General features: G+C 40.8%; 1 protein-coding gene across 3 annotated transcripts in view; it reads right to left on the bottom strand.

The window, feature by feature from the left end:
* Klhl3 (kelch like family member 3) overlaps nucleotides 1–13,743 on the bottom strand; it is a 98,502-nt gene that overhangs the window by 65,077 nt on the left and 19,682 nt on the right. For 2 of the 3 annotated variants that reach the window (XM_047556642.1, XM_047556644.1), the window contains exon 3: nucleotides 8,549–8,655. In XM_047556642.1, the coding sequence (XP_047412598.1) occupies nucleotides 8,549–8,655 (107 nt within the window). Of the gene's footprint in view, nucleotides 1–8,548; nucleotides 8,656–13,743 lie in introns of those variants that run through there. The other variant, XM_047556645.1, reaches the window with a different exon arrangement.

The following is a 13,743-nucleotide window of genomic DNA, read 5'->3' as shown; positions in this document are numbered from 1 at the left end:
GTGGGTTGCAGACGCCCACCTCCAAGCTGCATGGACTACACAGGATTCCTCCACCAATCCACAGTTCCCATCCTGACACAGTTCTAGATCTGAGGGACTCTGGAACAGGGAGGCAAGTGGGGAGGGGGAATGATTTCCAAATCCTGCCCACTGGCTTCAACGCCAGAACAGGTGGACCAGAGACCCTCCACTTTTGTTCTCTCTAACAACTACAGAGCCGGTTGAAAGGTCCCAGCACAATGAGCTCTGGTGCAGGATGAAGAGGAAACAGGAGAAGATGGTAGATTCCTTCTGCACCCATAAGATAGGTTCTTGCAATCTCTCCAATTTATGCTAAGACCCACAAACAAAAATAAGCATAGGCAAGGAAATCTGAGGTTAAACTCTCTCTCACTGGCTATTAAGAAGTTCATTAAAGAGCATCCAGTTGGTAATTATATTGCAAAAGATAATCAAACACAGCCAATTCTTGATTTAAGGTCTTAGCCTTAACCGCAAGAACCAAGAGGTTGGGAAGCCCTCCTATGAGAGAACAACTGGAGCCTGGGCTGAGAGTTTTCTGTCTGTGGAATGTGTGCTTGGGGGTCAGGTTAGGGTTTTATAATTTTGAGATAAACAAAGGGAAACTCCTGAAATTGTACAAAAATATTTGTATACATACACAGAAGTTTTGGTTTGGGTTTTGTTTTTCTGAAAGAAGGACACATCATTTTTACCAGACTCTTACAGGTTTCCATACCCCACAAGAGGTTAATACAAATTTTCTGGACAGTGGGATTTGCAGGGACTTTTTCTTGCTTCTTGGCATAACTCTGAAATTTTTCATTTTCTGCGTTAAGCACTTATAACTTTAATAAGACCCCAAAAAATGACACCATGAAAGAAAAACTAAGGGACTTGAACAACAGTTATCGCCTAAGAAAGCTCTCGTTTGATAGAGACTAATATAGGTCACACAGACTTGTAGAATCCAATCATACTGTTCCTTATGAACCACCAAAAATAATTACACCAAACTAATAGGCCCTGAAAATGGGAATAGTAATTGTAACTACTGTGTACCATCCCCTCTGCTAAGGGTTTATGCACATTATTTTCACTGAATTCTCCTAACAATCCCTAAAGGTGGATGATAATTACTGCCACTTTACAAATTATAGTACTGGCCCTTTAAGATGTACTTACACATAAGCAGAAGGGGGCAGGGCTCGGATTGGAAGTTTGGCCTAACTCTGCACCCTTACGTCATTTCTAATAAACCCCTCTATAATTTAAATCGGAACCTAACCATGACCTTAATAAACATATTCCCAAATCCAAGCATTGTTCCAAATTCTGAGGACAAGGTAGCACTTAATACATTTCAAGCAAGAACCAACAGGGCCAGGACCTTGCCAGGCTTATTCATAAAGATAGCCTCAACACATAACAAAGTGTTTGGCATAAAATAAGCACTTAGAAAATACTTGTTGGAATGGTGGGGGAGATAGAAGGGAGGTTTTCTCTTGACAGCTCAAGTCCATGGGCTTCAGTGATTCCTGAGGGGTAGAAACCACCAACTGTTTGGTCACTCTTGCTTCTCCACCCACCTCTTACAATTTGACAAAATATTTCTAGAAAAGAACATGAAGTTTCTTCCACCTCTAAGTCAACCCAAGAGCCCTGCTCTGCTAGCTCTTCCCAAGAGGCCCCAGCAGCCACCTCAGGATCTGAACTTTCAAAGAATGTCTGTCAACTGCACATCTTTTTAGCACTTTCTATCTTCCACTTGTCGTATGTAAATATACACATCCTCCAAATCATTTTCTCCAAATAGAACATGATCCACTCAGGGGCAAATATTTGTTCATTCATTCAGCAAATATATATCAAATGTGCCCCCATGAGCCAAGAACTATGCTAGGCCCAGAGGACACAAAAGTGACCAAGTCATCGCCCTGCCCTTATGAAGCTGTCAAGCAGGGAGGGAGACATGTACTCAACAACTACAAAGAGTGTTAAATGCTAGAAAAGGATACTCTGCTTGAAAAGTTCTTCAGTCAGGAATTTCTGCATCCTAAAGCTGTATGCAAAGTGATGAGCACACAGGAGCACATGCTTGCTTTTCTAGAATCCATTGTTCTCATTGTTGATTCATAATGGTTAAGAACAACTGATCTGGAGGAGTGACGATTACCCAGGAGAGAAGTGAGAATGAAGGAAGAGTACTCTGGAGAGAATAGTATATAGAAAGGTCTAGAAGTAATAAAGAACAAGGCCTGCTGGGAGCCATAAGAAGTTTAGTTTAGCTACAGCACATCTTGCAAAAGGAAGGACAGTGAAACAAAGCTAGAGATAGAAGCAGGGACTGGACCACTTGAGGGTCTTGCAGCCCATGCTAAGGAGTTTAGACTTCATCTCAAAGGTAAATGGAAGCCCCTGCCAGGTTTTAGTCAGTGAGGGTTACATCAGATTGCTATTTGGGGGAGATTACTATAGCTACAATGTGGAAAGTGGGTTGGGATGGAGAAACAGAAATGGAGGCAGGTTAAACAATTAGAAGACTGCTGCAGAATATCAAGTGGAAGGTGCTATGGCCTGGGCTACCGGGCTGTGTCTTTAACTTCTTTAAATTCTTAGATCCTACCTTAGGGCCCTCCAAGAACCAGAGAGACCCCAGGAGAGCAAATAATTCCACACAGTCATGTATAACTAAAAAGAACCAACTAAAGAAAAATTCCACACCTCTATCAGGTACAAATGTTCAAGTCTTACTTCTAGACCCTAGCAAGCACACCAAGTGTATAAACAAGATCTTTTTAGGTAAAAAACTGTCCAAGAAGAGCAGGAGGGAGGAGGCTCAACTTGAGGAGTAAAAGAGAAAAATCTTTTACCATCACAGAAAATTCAAGAAAGCAAAAAAAAAAAAAAAAACACTGGTTCATTGTCTAGGTCACTGGTATAAACCCAATGCTATTATTAAGTAAATGAAGCCTCCAGAATGAGAAAGGAATGGTAGATTGGCTGGCAGGTCTCTCTGAAGAACCAGAGTTTATAAACCACCAACTCCCATACAAAATTGTACGTCCTCAAAGAGAAGAAAAAGGTGTGCTCAAGAGTTCTTACGTTATGGGATTCTTCCTCAGCCCCAACTTTGTGCTGTAATCTATAATCTTGTATGCTAGGTAGAAAGAAAACAGGCGATCTTTATCCTTTGTACGGTGATTCTTCAAGGATGTTAAAATGATACTGAACTGTCCTCCCCCTAACCCTCATCCATCTAGGTCCTAATATCTGAGTTGCCAATTTGTTTGGATGGAGTTGAGCATTAAGGTCTATGTCAACTCTTTTTTTTTTTTTTCTTTTGTGGTGCTGGGGATCGAACCCAGGGCCTTGTTCCTGCAAGGCAAGCACTGTACCAACTGAGCTATCTCCCCAGCCCCTATGTCAACTCTTAACCTCACATACGAGAAAGAAATGCTCTGCCCACTCCTTGCAACCTAGCCAACTCTCCTGCAAGTCAGAGGTCTGGACCATTTGACTATACAAGTCTGACCTCTGTTTCCTGTGAAATAAGGACATTCCCTGCCCTGCCTTTTTCCCTAAACTTAATGAGACAAAGAGAGAAAGCTGAGACAGCAGGATCCTGCAGAGTCACAGTGGTGTGTATCACCTCATCACCCACCTTCCCCGGAATCTTATATCTCCTCCACCTGTACAGGTCTCTCTGCTCAGTTAGTGGCAGAAGGAAACACCTATGTAGCCACATAAACATTTCAAATCAATCCTAAACACCATCAGGATGGTGAGTTTCACAGCTACCCCTTAAATCCACAAGTGCTTTGGAAACGATGAATTGCTCTACAAATAAGAGTAAACTGCTTTAAGGACCTATTCTGTGCTGGTGACCTTATACCTATTACCTATATTTGCTCTCTGGCTAGTATTAATCCAGTTTCACAGATAAGAAAACTGAGGACCAAAGAGGGTGAGGGAGTTCCTCAGTTAAGTGCTGACGTTAGAATTGGAAGCCAGGTCATTGTGGCTCCAAAGCCCTCTCCAAGATACCATGCTATCTCCCAATGCAAGGTGTCATCTGCACTTTAGTGTCAAATCCTTAGCAAAAAGGTCTCCACATCACTTCCTCTATTAACATTCATAAAACATTCCTTAGCAATAATGACCTCCCATGATGATGTGTATTGTAAGGCTGAACTTAAGTTCACACAAGTCTATCCTAAGCCATCTCAGTCAAACCAGGCATAACTTAATGGGGAGATGCTGGGGGTAAATGGCAGGCAGTATCTATTCCTAGGCAATATAAAGGCCTCTGTGAAATCACAATCCAAATCACTGCTTAAAAAGTCATTTCTACATCAAGCGCAACATATTATTAGACATAACTACTGTATTTTATTTCTAATCCCCCAATCTGAGTCTTCCAAGCCAGAAAAGGTTGCCTGACTTTGATGTGGTATTTCAAGGACAGGAAGAAAAAACCTACATCGTCATTTGTCCAAAGGTGACCAACTCAAGAAGACAGTCACATAGAAGATGAGGCCATTACTCCCAAATCCCAGGCAGCTTCTGGCCCCTCCAACCTTTAATGAAATATTCTATCTAATCTCTGACTCCTTAGGGTCAAAACTCCCAGAAACCAGAGGCTATCTTCTATTTTACTACTACCTCAAGGCCCTAAGAAAGGACTCAACTCTATAGTTCTCCCTCCCTCACTGCCCTGTTGCCTGTGTCAGATTTTGCTGACTTGCCTATGATAGGAAGTTCTTTGAAGGCATTGACATACCACACAATCACCCAGGACACAGGCACAGGCCAGGAGCTGGGGCCTGTAGGGTCTGGCAGGCAGAAAGGGTAAAACAAAGGTTCTATGGAGTAAGTGCATGCCTGCAGGTAACAAAGCCAGGCCCTGTTCTACTTTGTGAATGACTGGTGTCCACTCAAATTCTAAGTCCCTTGCCTCTAAAACCCCAAGACATTCCTGACTTCTTCTCCTTATTTCTACCCACCATATGTTCAAAGGGATGAGTTGAACATCAGGCTAAATTTAATATAAAAAGGATCATGACTCTTTTTTAAAACACAAACACAAGTTGAAATCAATACTGTATGTAGTACAACAGAACCAGAAGAGTGTGGGACAGAACACTCCCAGGTCTTCACTTGGGATGAAAGCCCAAACATCTTTTAGCCATAATGATAGATATAAAACCCTAAACCAAGATATTCTTTAACACAAAAAAATAGGGATGACATGTCGGTCAGGAACTCATATGGTGTATAAATACTATAGTGCATAAAACCCAGAGAAAAAGGCCTGATAAAAATTTGACTAGCCCAGTAGCTGGGCACAGTAGTGAATGTCTGTAATCCCAGTGGCTCAGGAGGCTGAGGCAGGAAAATTGTGAGTTCAAGGTCAGCCTCAGCAACTTAGCAAGGCCCTAAGCAATTCAGTGAGACCCTGTCTCTAAATAAAATATTTAAAAGGGCTAGAGATGTGACTCAGTGGTTAAGTGCCCTGGGTTCAATCCCTGGTACAAAAAGAAAAAAAGAAAGAAAGAAAAAAAAAAACACAAAAAATGACTAGCCTATTTTATAGGAAAATTGCATACCCTAGAATGGAGATATTAGATAGGAAGGGTGAAGAAGTCTTAAGTATTCCATACTTATAGGACAAAGGTAGGCAGAACACAGCATGCACACCACCCATGCTATCCTAAAAGAAGTGGAGGGCAGGTAAGGTTACTGCCGACCCCAGATCTTCTTTCAACCTGGCTAAATTTGGACACTCTCCCAAAAGGGCACTCAAACCTCAGTCTCACAATTTATATTCCATGTTAACTGTGGGCAGGGTGTGGTTAAAGAGTGTGGAGTTGGTATTTGGAACCACACAGGACATTTGGACAACATGAACTCAAAGGACAAAAAAAAATACACAAAGAACACCTAAGCCTGTCTAAAAGGACATAATCACACAACTCAGTTAGAATAAAATCATGTGTATTTTCTTTGGGCCCTAAACATGCTGATGGAAATAGACTTAACAAGAGTAAGCTGGACCTTTTCACAATGAACTTTATGCATTCTGAAGCCAAATCTGATAATTAGAACAAAATTTTGCAATGTTTTTCATATCTATTTATTATCAAATTTTAAGCAAAGTCAAGGGGCCTCAAAAATACACAAATCTCATTCAGTGCTGATGGGAGCACAGGTTAGAAGGGCAGGTGACACATCCCAAGGGTCTTCAAATGTGCATAGCCTTTGACCAAGTATTTCCTATTCTAGAGATCTATTGCAAGGAAATAATCAAAGGAAGATTAAGATGCAAGGATGCCCTTGACATGGTAGCATTTATTTACAATAGGAAAATGTTAGAAAGAACTATAATTTCCAACGAATGAGGAAGTGGATTTTTCTATTAGAATACACATGATGATGGAATCTTAGGAAGTCACTGAAATTTAGGATTTGGTATGATTTCATTGACGTGGGAAGATATTCATAATTTGATGCTGAGTTCAATTAAACATTTTTATTAAGCACATACTGCATGGAAGACCATGGTAGGTAATGAATATATGCCAGTTAATTAAGAAAGTACAATTCTTAGCCTCACAGAGCTTATGACTGATCAGGGAAATCAGATATTGAGGAAATACTGAGATCAGTAATAATACTAGACAGAAGTATAAGGTACATTGGAAGTAAGTAACAAAGGGATTTAACCTAGTCTGGAGGGGTCATGGAAGGCCCTCCTGAGGAAGTGATGTGTGTAGAGTAAGGAAAGATGAATAGCAGTTACATGGGCAAAGAGCAAGAAAACATTCCTCAGGAAGACGAATAGCAATTTTAAAAATCATACCTATCAAAAAAGACATTTCAACTGTACATATAAAATGAACTCATTTATATTGAAAGATGTATTTTGTATATGTTCATTTTATAAATATAAAATCTGAATGGGTATAAACCATAATCTCACCTGGGAGTTGTAGTATATATAATTTTCAAAAATTAATTATTTTTTCTTTTGCTTACTCACATTTTCTGATCTTTTCCCATAATCTACATATGTGGATAGTGTTTTCAGGGATGGGAAAATGAATGGGTGGAAGAATAAATGAATGGATGGAAGGATGGATGGTAACCAATCCAAGGGAAGGATTGGACTGGGCATTACATGAGATTGGCATTCTTCTCTTGCAGTCTCTCGTCAATTACTAGAATCCAAGACCTGTTCCAGAAGCATGCTTTCTCCCAATTTCTAACATTGTTTTGTCTTTTCTAAGGCATTTCCTCTACCCTAGAAGCAAGTTCATCAGTCAAAAGTGAAACCAACACTGCAATTCATTGCAATTCCAACAGGTTTTCCTCAATATTGGACATTCCAAACCACACACACAAAGAGCTACTGGCAAAGCTATTTATTAATGTTGCAGCTAAATAACTGTGGGAGACAAGATAAATTATTTTAGAAAAAATAGATGAAGGAAAGGGGTAAAAAGGAAATAAAAATCTTTTTTTTTTTTTTCCTTTTAGCGGTGCTGGGGATTGAACCCAGGGTCTTGTGCTTACGAGGCAAGCATGCTACCAACTAAGCTATATCCCCAGCCCAGGAAATAAAAATCTTGCAACTGAGTTTGTGACTACTCCAGAGAGAGTTTAACACCAGGAAACAGACCAGAGAAACAGAATGCAGAGTGATGGTCACCACATTCAGAGCAGGAGCACAGTTCTTAGAAAGCCTGAGAAAGGGAAATCTGACCCAGTCAGAGAGTCTCACAAGTCCTGATGACCTCCTTTTATCTGAAGTACATGGTTCAGGGGAGGTGCTATTAGGAACACTAGATGGGAAGCTCAGCCCCTGGATTTCAGGAAATTCAGCCCAGAGTAGTAAATGTGAAATGTGATCCTTTCCTAGGCATGCCCAGGAAACAGGGATCCCTGGGGAGCTGGCAAAGATGCTGAAACTATGCTAAATTTTGATCATTCCTATGTCTCCTCAATATTAATCCCCACCATCATTTCTTCAAATCTCTTCCACACCTCTATAAAGAGGAGACACCAGGCCCTTGTCTGGAAGGAAATGCTAAGGAAGGACAAGATGTGGGTCCAATGATAGAGCATTAGGCCAGGTGTCAAGAAGCCAAGTCCCATTCATTCACTGAATGACCTTGAGCAAGTCCCTTCCCCTTGCTCAGTTTGAATGTCCCTCCTCTGTAAAATGAGAGACCAGAAGGCCTGGCTATGAGCCTAGGACTCTGCACTGTTAAAAAGCTCCCCCACTTGGATGCATGTTGAAGCTTGAGGACTAGTGGGCTACATGACTCTACCTCTCTTCCTCTCTGGACAAGGGCTACACATCCAGGTGGCCTGGTTGAGACTTTGGTTCCAAAAGTTCTCCACAATGCAAAGATGAGAAAGGGAAACTCCTCACAGTAGGCTTCACAGCCTTCTCAATCCTCCCTCCCCACGTGCCTCCACCCTCAATGTCCTCCCAGAGTGCTACAGCCCCACATCCTAGATTATTGTGTGCCCCTCACCATACCTGTAAACATGGCACAGAAGTAGGGACTGCAGGCTGCCAGGACCACACGGTGGGCTTCTATTTCCACATCTTCTGCCACAATCATCACGTCACACAACAGCTGCTTACTGTAAAACACCAGTGAAGGGACAGGATGGGTCACAGCACTCACACCTACCAACATCATACAAAGTTATGATTTTATTTTATTTTCTCCCACCCAGATTTCACATTAGTTTGCCACACAAAGCAGTCATAGAGATTTTCTCTATCTTGAGTTAAGCAGAGGGATGGGCTCCTCAACTTATCCAAGTACTTGATAAACCTTCTACAAAGAAAGGTTCAACTACTCTGTGGCTGTAAAGTCAGGCTGCTTCATTAATCTTCACTCTCTGCTCCCAGTACCATCAGCTCTGAGTGAGAATTGGGGGGACAAAGGCTCAGGGAACAGTGGCAACAATTGGGGTTGCCAGTGAGTGACGGAATGCCAAGGTACATGAGCATGCCACCAAGGTGTGCCACCAGCAAGACCAAGTGCTAACAACTCCCCGAGGGTTCCGCCCACGTGCAAAACTATAAGAGGCAAGCCAGACTCCAGCATTTCTTTTTACATCCAGATTTCACACTAAAACCAAGAAGCTTCCACCTGCACACACACAACTTCCTGAAGACCCTTTGCAAGCTCCAGTCACTGCAACTATTAAGAAAGTTGTAACCATCCTTTTACCCTAAATTTTTCTGAAGAAGTGAATGAATAAAGGGAATCTACCCATATTCGTAGACAGAATGGATATTTAAAGATTGACAGGGAGCCACCATCAACTATTAAGGCTCATTTAGAGAAATGTGAAAGGCCTGAGACAGCTGGAGCTGCAATACCCTGGGAGGTCGTGTAGTCTATGAAGTCCAGAGATGTGAAGAGATGCTTAAGAAGGCTGATTCTCAACTCTAAAACAGTGCTTTTCCCACTGTACCGCAATGCCTCACAAGTGGCTGGTGCTCAGAATAAGAAAAGACAGAAGACAGGTCAGCTCCATTACAACAGGTGGGCAGGAAATGTTCAGATATGGCATAATGTACGAGTGGTGGGCTTCTGAGAAGGTAAGACCTGTGGGTACCAAGAGGCAGAACCCAGGGGTTAGGACCTCTCCACACAGTGGGCACCAGACCTCACACACCAACCTGAACCAGAACAGAACTGACTCTGTCCCTATAAGAACATGAACAAATAAGCTCACCACAGCTTTCTCACCTATCTTAGTAACCCATAGGACACACATCGTAGGAATAAAATGGGGTGGCAGAAGTCACCTGAAAACAGGCTGTTTTTTAAGTCTGGTCAAAACTATTATAAAAATTATATTCCTGACATGAATAAACTCACCTTGGATACTTTCACTTCTATTAAGAATTTTAGGAGACTATAGTTATCACTGCTATTTATGAATAATAATTTTTATAGTTACCAGTATTTCAATGAGGAAATTATTGACAAAAAAGGGTGAAATTTTTGGTGCTAGAAGCAAACAGGCAAATGTCAGAGTGAAATGTATTGCACATACCCAGTCAGGTTGATAATTTGTGAACAAATGAGAAGGAGATAAGAAGGAATAGGGAATAGAGATGATCCAGTTAAACAAGTGAAAGAGAGCAATTCCAACAGGTCGAAAACAAATCTCAAGGCCAAACAAACTCTTCCTGGGAAAATGGCCAAGAGAAATTTGCCAAAAACTCAAGGTAGACTTTCCCTTGAACGTAGGGGAAAGACAGCAGCACCAAAGCACTATGAAGCTCACAAGCACTTCTGTTTCACTTACCAGGAATCCTATTGGTTCCTTTTACTTTTTATGAGCTATGATACTACTCTAAAGAACTATCTTAAGGAGAGAAAAGTGGACTATATGCTCTACCACTTGAGGTAAAGTACAGTGTAGTTGTTAGGAAGGTGGTACTAGAATCCAACTGACCCAGATTCAAGCCTCTGTCCCACCACTCTCTAATATGGGCAAATAAACACTATCTCCAGAGTATCACAGAATTGAGATGTACCATAAAAGAGATAATGCACAGTGCTAATAGTAAATACTTGGCAAATGTTAGTTTATTCCTTCTCTTCTTTATTCCCACAAGGTATTTCCTTTAAGATTTGGAAGTTAAGTTTTGGACATGTGAGCTGTGTACTGGGCATTTAAGTGGGGTTATCAAGTAGGCAGATCTGAAGTTTAGAGACAGGAGATGGGTATGAGGATGAAGGCCAGGCACAGTGAAGTGATGCATTCCTATAGTCCAAGCCACTAAGGAGTCTGAGACAGAGGATCACAAGTGTGAGGACAGCGTGGACAACTCTGTGAGACCCTGAATCTATTATTAAAAATGCGTGCGTGCGTGTGTGTATGTGTGTTTTAGGGGAGAGCCAGAAAAAAAGACAATGTAGCCTGGCACAGTGTGCACACCTGTAATCCCAATGACTCAGGAGGCTGAAGTAGGAGGATGGTGAGTTCAAAGTCAGCCTCAGCAAAAGTGAGGCACTAAGCAACTCAGTGAGACCCTGTCTCTGAATAAAATACAAAATAGGGCTGGGGATGTGACTCAGTGGTCAAGTACTCCTGAGTTCAATCCTTGGTACCCACCCCCCTCCCAAAAAAAAAAAAAAAAAAGACAATGTAGAACTGGCATAAAGGTAGCTATACAGATCAACAGAACAGAATTGGGAATCCAGAAATTAATCCTCACATTTATGGTTAATTGATTTTGATCTTTTTTTATAAGGGCATCAGGAACTTTCAACTGGGAAAGAACAGTCTTTTCAACAAATGGTGCTGGGATAACTGGTTATCAATAGGCAAAAGAATTAAGTTGGATCACTACCTCCTACCATACATAAGAATTAATTCAAAATGATCAAAGACCTAAGTGAAAGAGCTACAACTATAAAGCTCTTAGAAAAAAACATAGGAGTAAAGCTTCATGATTTCAAGTATGGCAATGGTCTCTCAGCTATAACACAAAAACACAAACAACAAAAGAAAATATGATAGACATCTAAAATTAAAACATTTGTACTTTTCAAAGGACTCCATCAGGAATGTGAGAAGCCAATCCATAAAATGGGAACAACTTACAAATCATCTATCTGATACTAGGGTTTTATCTAGAACACAAGAATCCAAACTTTTAGAACTCAATAACAAATAGGAAAATAAGCCGATTTTTTAAGAAATTGAGCAATGGAGCAGAATAGTTCTTTCTCTAAATAAGATAAAAAATTGGTTCATAAAAACATTAAATTGTTTTCAACATCTTTAGTCACCAAAGAAATGTAAATCAAAACTACGATATCACCTCACACCCGCTAGGATGGCTATCATAAAAAACAGGTAACAACAAGTGTTAAGAGAGGAATAGGGGAAATTAAAATCTTCATACACTGCTTGTGGAAATGGAAACGGTACAGTTGTTTTGGAAAGCAGTTCAGCAATTCCATATGACCCAGTAATCCCTTTCCTAAATATATACCCCAGAGAAATGAAAACACATATCCACACAGAAACATGTATGTGAATGATTGAAGTGAATTATTCAATACTGCCAAAAACCAAGTGTACTGTATCCATGTAATGAAATATTATTCAGCAGTAAAAAGAAATGAGGTGCTGAGATGTGCTACAACATGGATGAACCCTAAAAAACATTATGCTCAGAGAAAGGAAGGCAGACACAAAAGACTACATGTGGCATGATTCTAAAATAGGTCAATCTATAGAGACAGAAAGTAGACTAGTAGTTGCCTGGAGCTATAAAGGGGAAAGGGATGAAGACAGGGGAAGAAGTGGAAGTGGGTGACTGCTAAAGTGGGTTTCTTGGGGAGCTGGGCAATGAAAATACTCTAAAATTGAGTATGGTGGTATAACATGGAAAATATTCAAAGTGATTAAACTGTATACTTTTAATAGGTGAACTATATGGCATACTAATTATTGCTTTATAAAACTGTTACCAAAAGAAAAAGAAAAACAGAAAGCAATGTGTTTAGATGGTTCATTGCTAGCAATAAAGGCACAATGTCAGGCCATCCAAATTAAAAAAAAAAAAAAAAAAAATGAGGGCTGAGACCTGTTTCCAATGGTGAAATGAAAAGTTAAAACAGTCAAGGGGCTGGTGTGTAGCTAGTGGTAAAGCACATGCTTAATGTGTGCCAAGACCTGGGTTCAAGCGCCTGCACCAAAGCCAGGGAGTGGGGAATCCTGTCAGGTTGAGATAGGAAACACTGTGGGTTCTAAATGCTCACTGGTTGCTCTGTCCTTCCTGCTCCCTTCTTTTCAGGACCAGTCAGGGTATGCCGTTCCAAAAGAACCACATCCCCACTATTGGCTGGATGGTAAGTCACAGAGGCACTATGATCTGGCTAGAACAGAGCAATGAAATGCAAAAGGGAGAGAAAGCTGGGTGGTTGGCATGTCAACAGCCCATCCTCTACCATGGCCCTAAAAAAGTATAGGAAACTTGTGAATTGGGTGATTCATAAAATACAAAAAAACCCACATGTGCTTGAGCTAATATACCATAAAATTAAGGGAAGGGAATGTGAAAACAACACGAAAAATAACCCTAGGTCCCTGGAATATCATATAACATTTCGTTAGTTTAATCCTTCATGGCAAAATGCTGTAACCCAGGCCTTCCTCTACACAAAGTATGCCCACCCTCTCTCCAGTTCCTGTTAAAGTCACCCAATCAAGTATTAATCCAGGCCCCCTTTCTGCCTGCTTCACCTATTTCACTCCAGTTTTTAGAAGACTATCATTTAAATATCTTGGAATTTGATATAGCCTTTGAACACCATGAGATTACAAGCTCCATGGAAGGAAAGACTTTGATTCTCTTACCTACTGTCATATCCTGCCACCTAGCAGAGTGTTTACCTCCTCCTCCTTCTCATCATCAGACAGCTAACACAGAATATTCACTGTGTGCCAGGGCCTCACAGCAACATCTAAGAAACAGTTGTTATTACACTACAGGCTGTGGAAATTGGCAAGTCTACTTCTAAGAATTAATTCTATAGAAATAATTGTAAATGTGCACAAATATTTAGCAACAGTAATAAATGTGCTATCGCTGTTCTAAGTACTTTATTCATTAATTCTCTTAACAACCCAGCAAGACTGGTACTATTATTAACCTCTTTTTATGGGTGACAAAAGTAAGGTCAGGGA

Source organism: Sciurus carolinensis, chromosome 6 (assembly GCF_902686445.1).
Source record: "Sciurus carolinensis chromosome 6, mSciCar1.2, whole genome shotgun sequence".
Lineage (NCBI taxonomy): Eukaryota > Metazoa > Chordata > Mammalia > Rodentia > Sciuridae > Sciurus > Sciurus carolinensis.
Note: the sequence above shows the minus strand (reverse complement) of the source record. Positions and strands in the feature narration are given on the sequence as shown.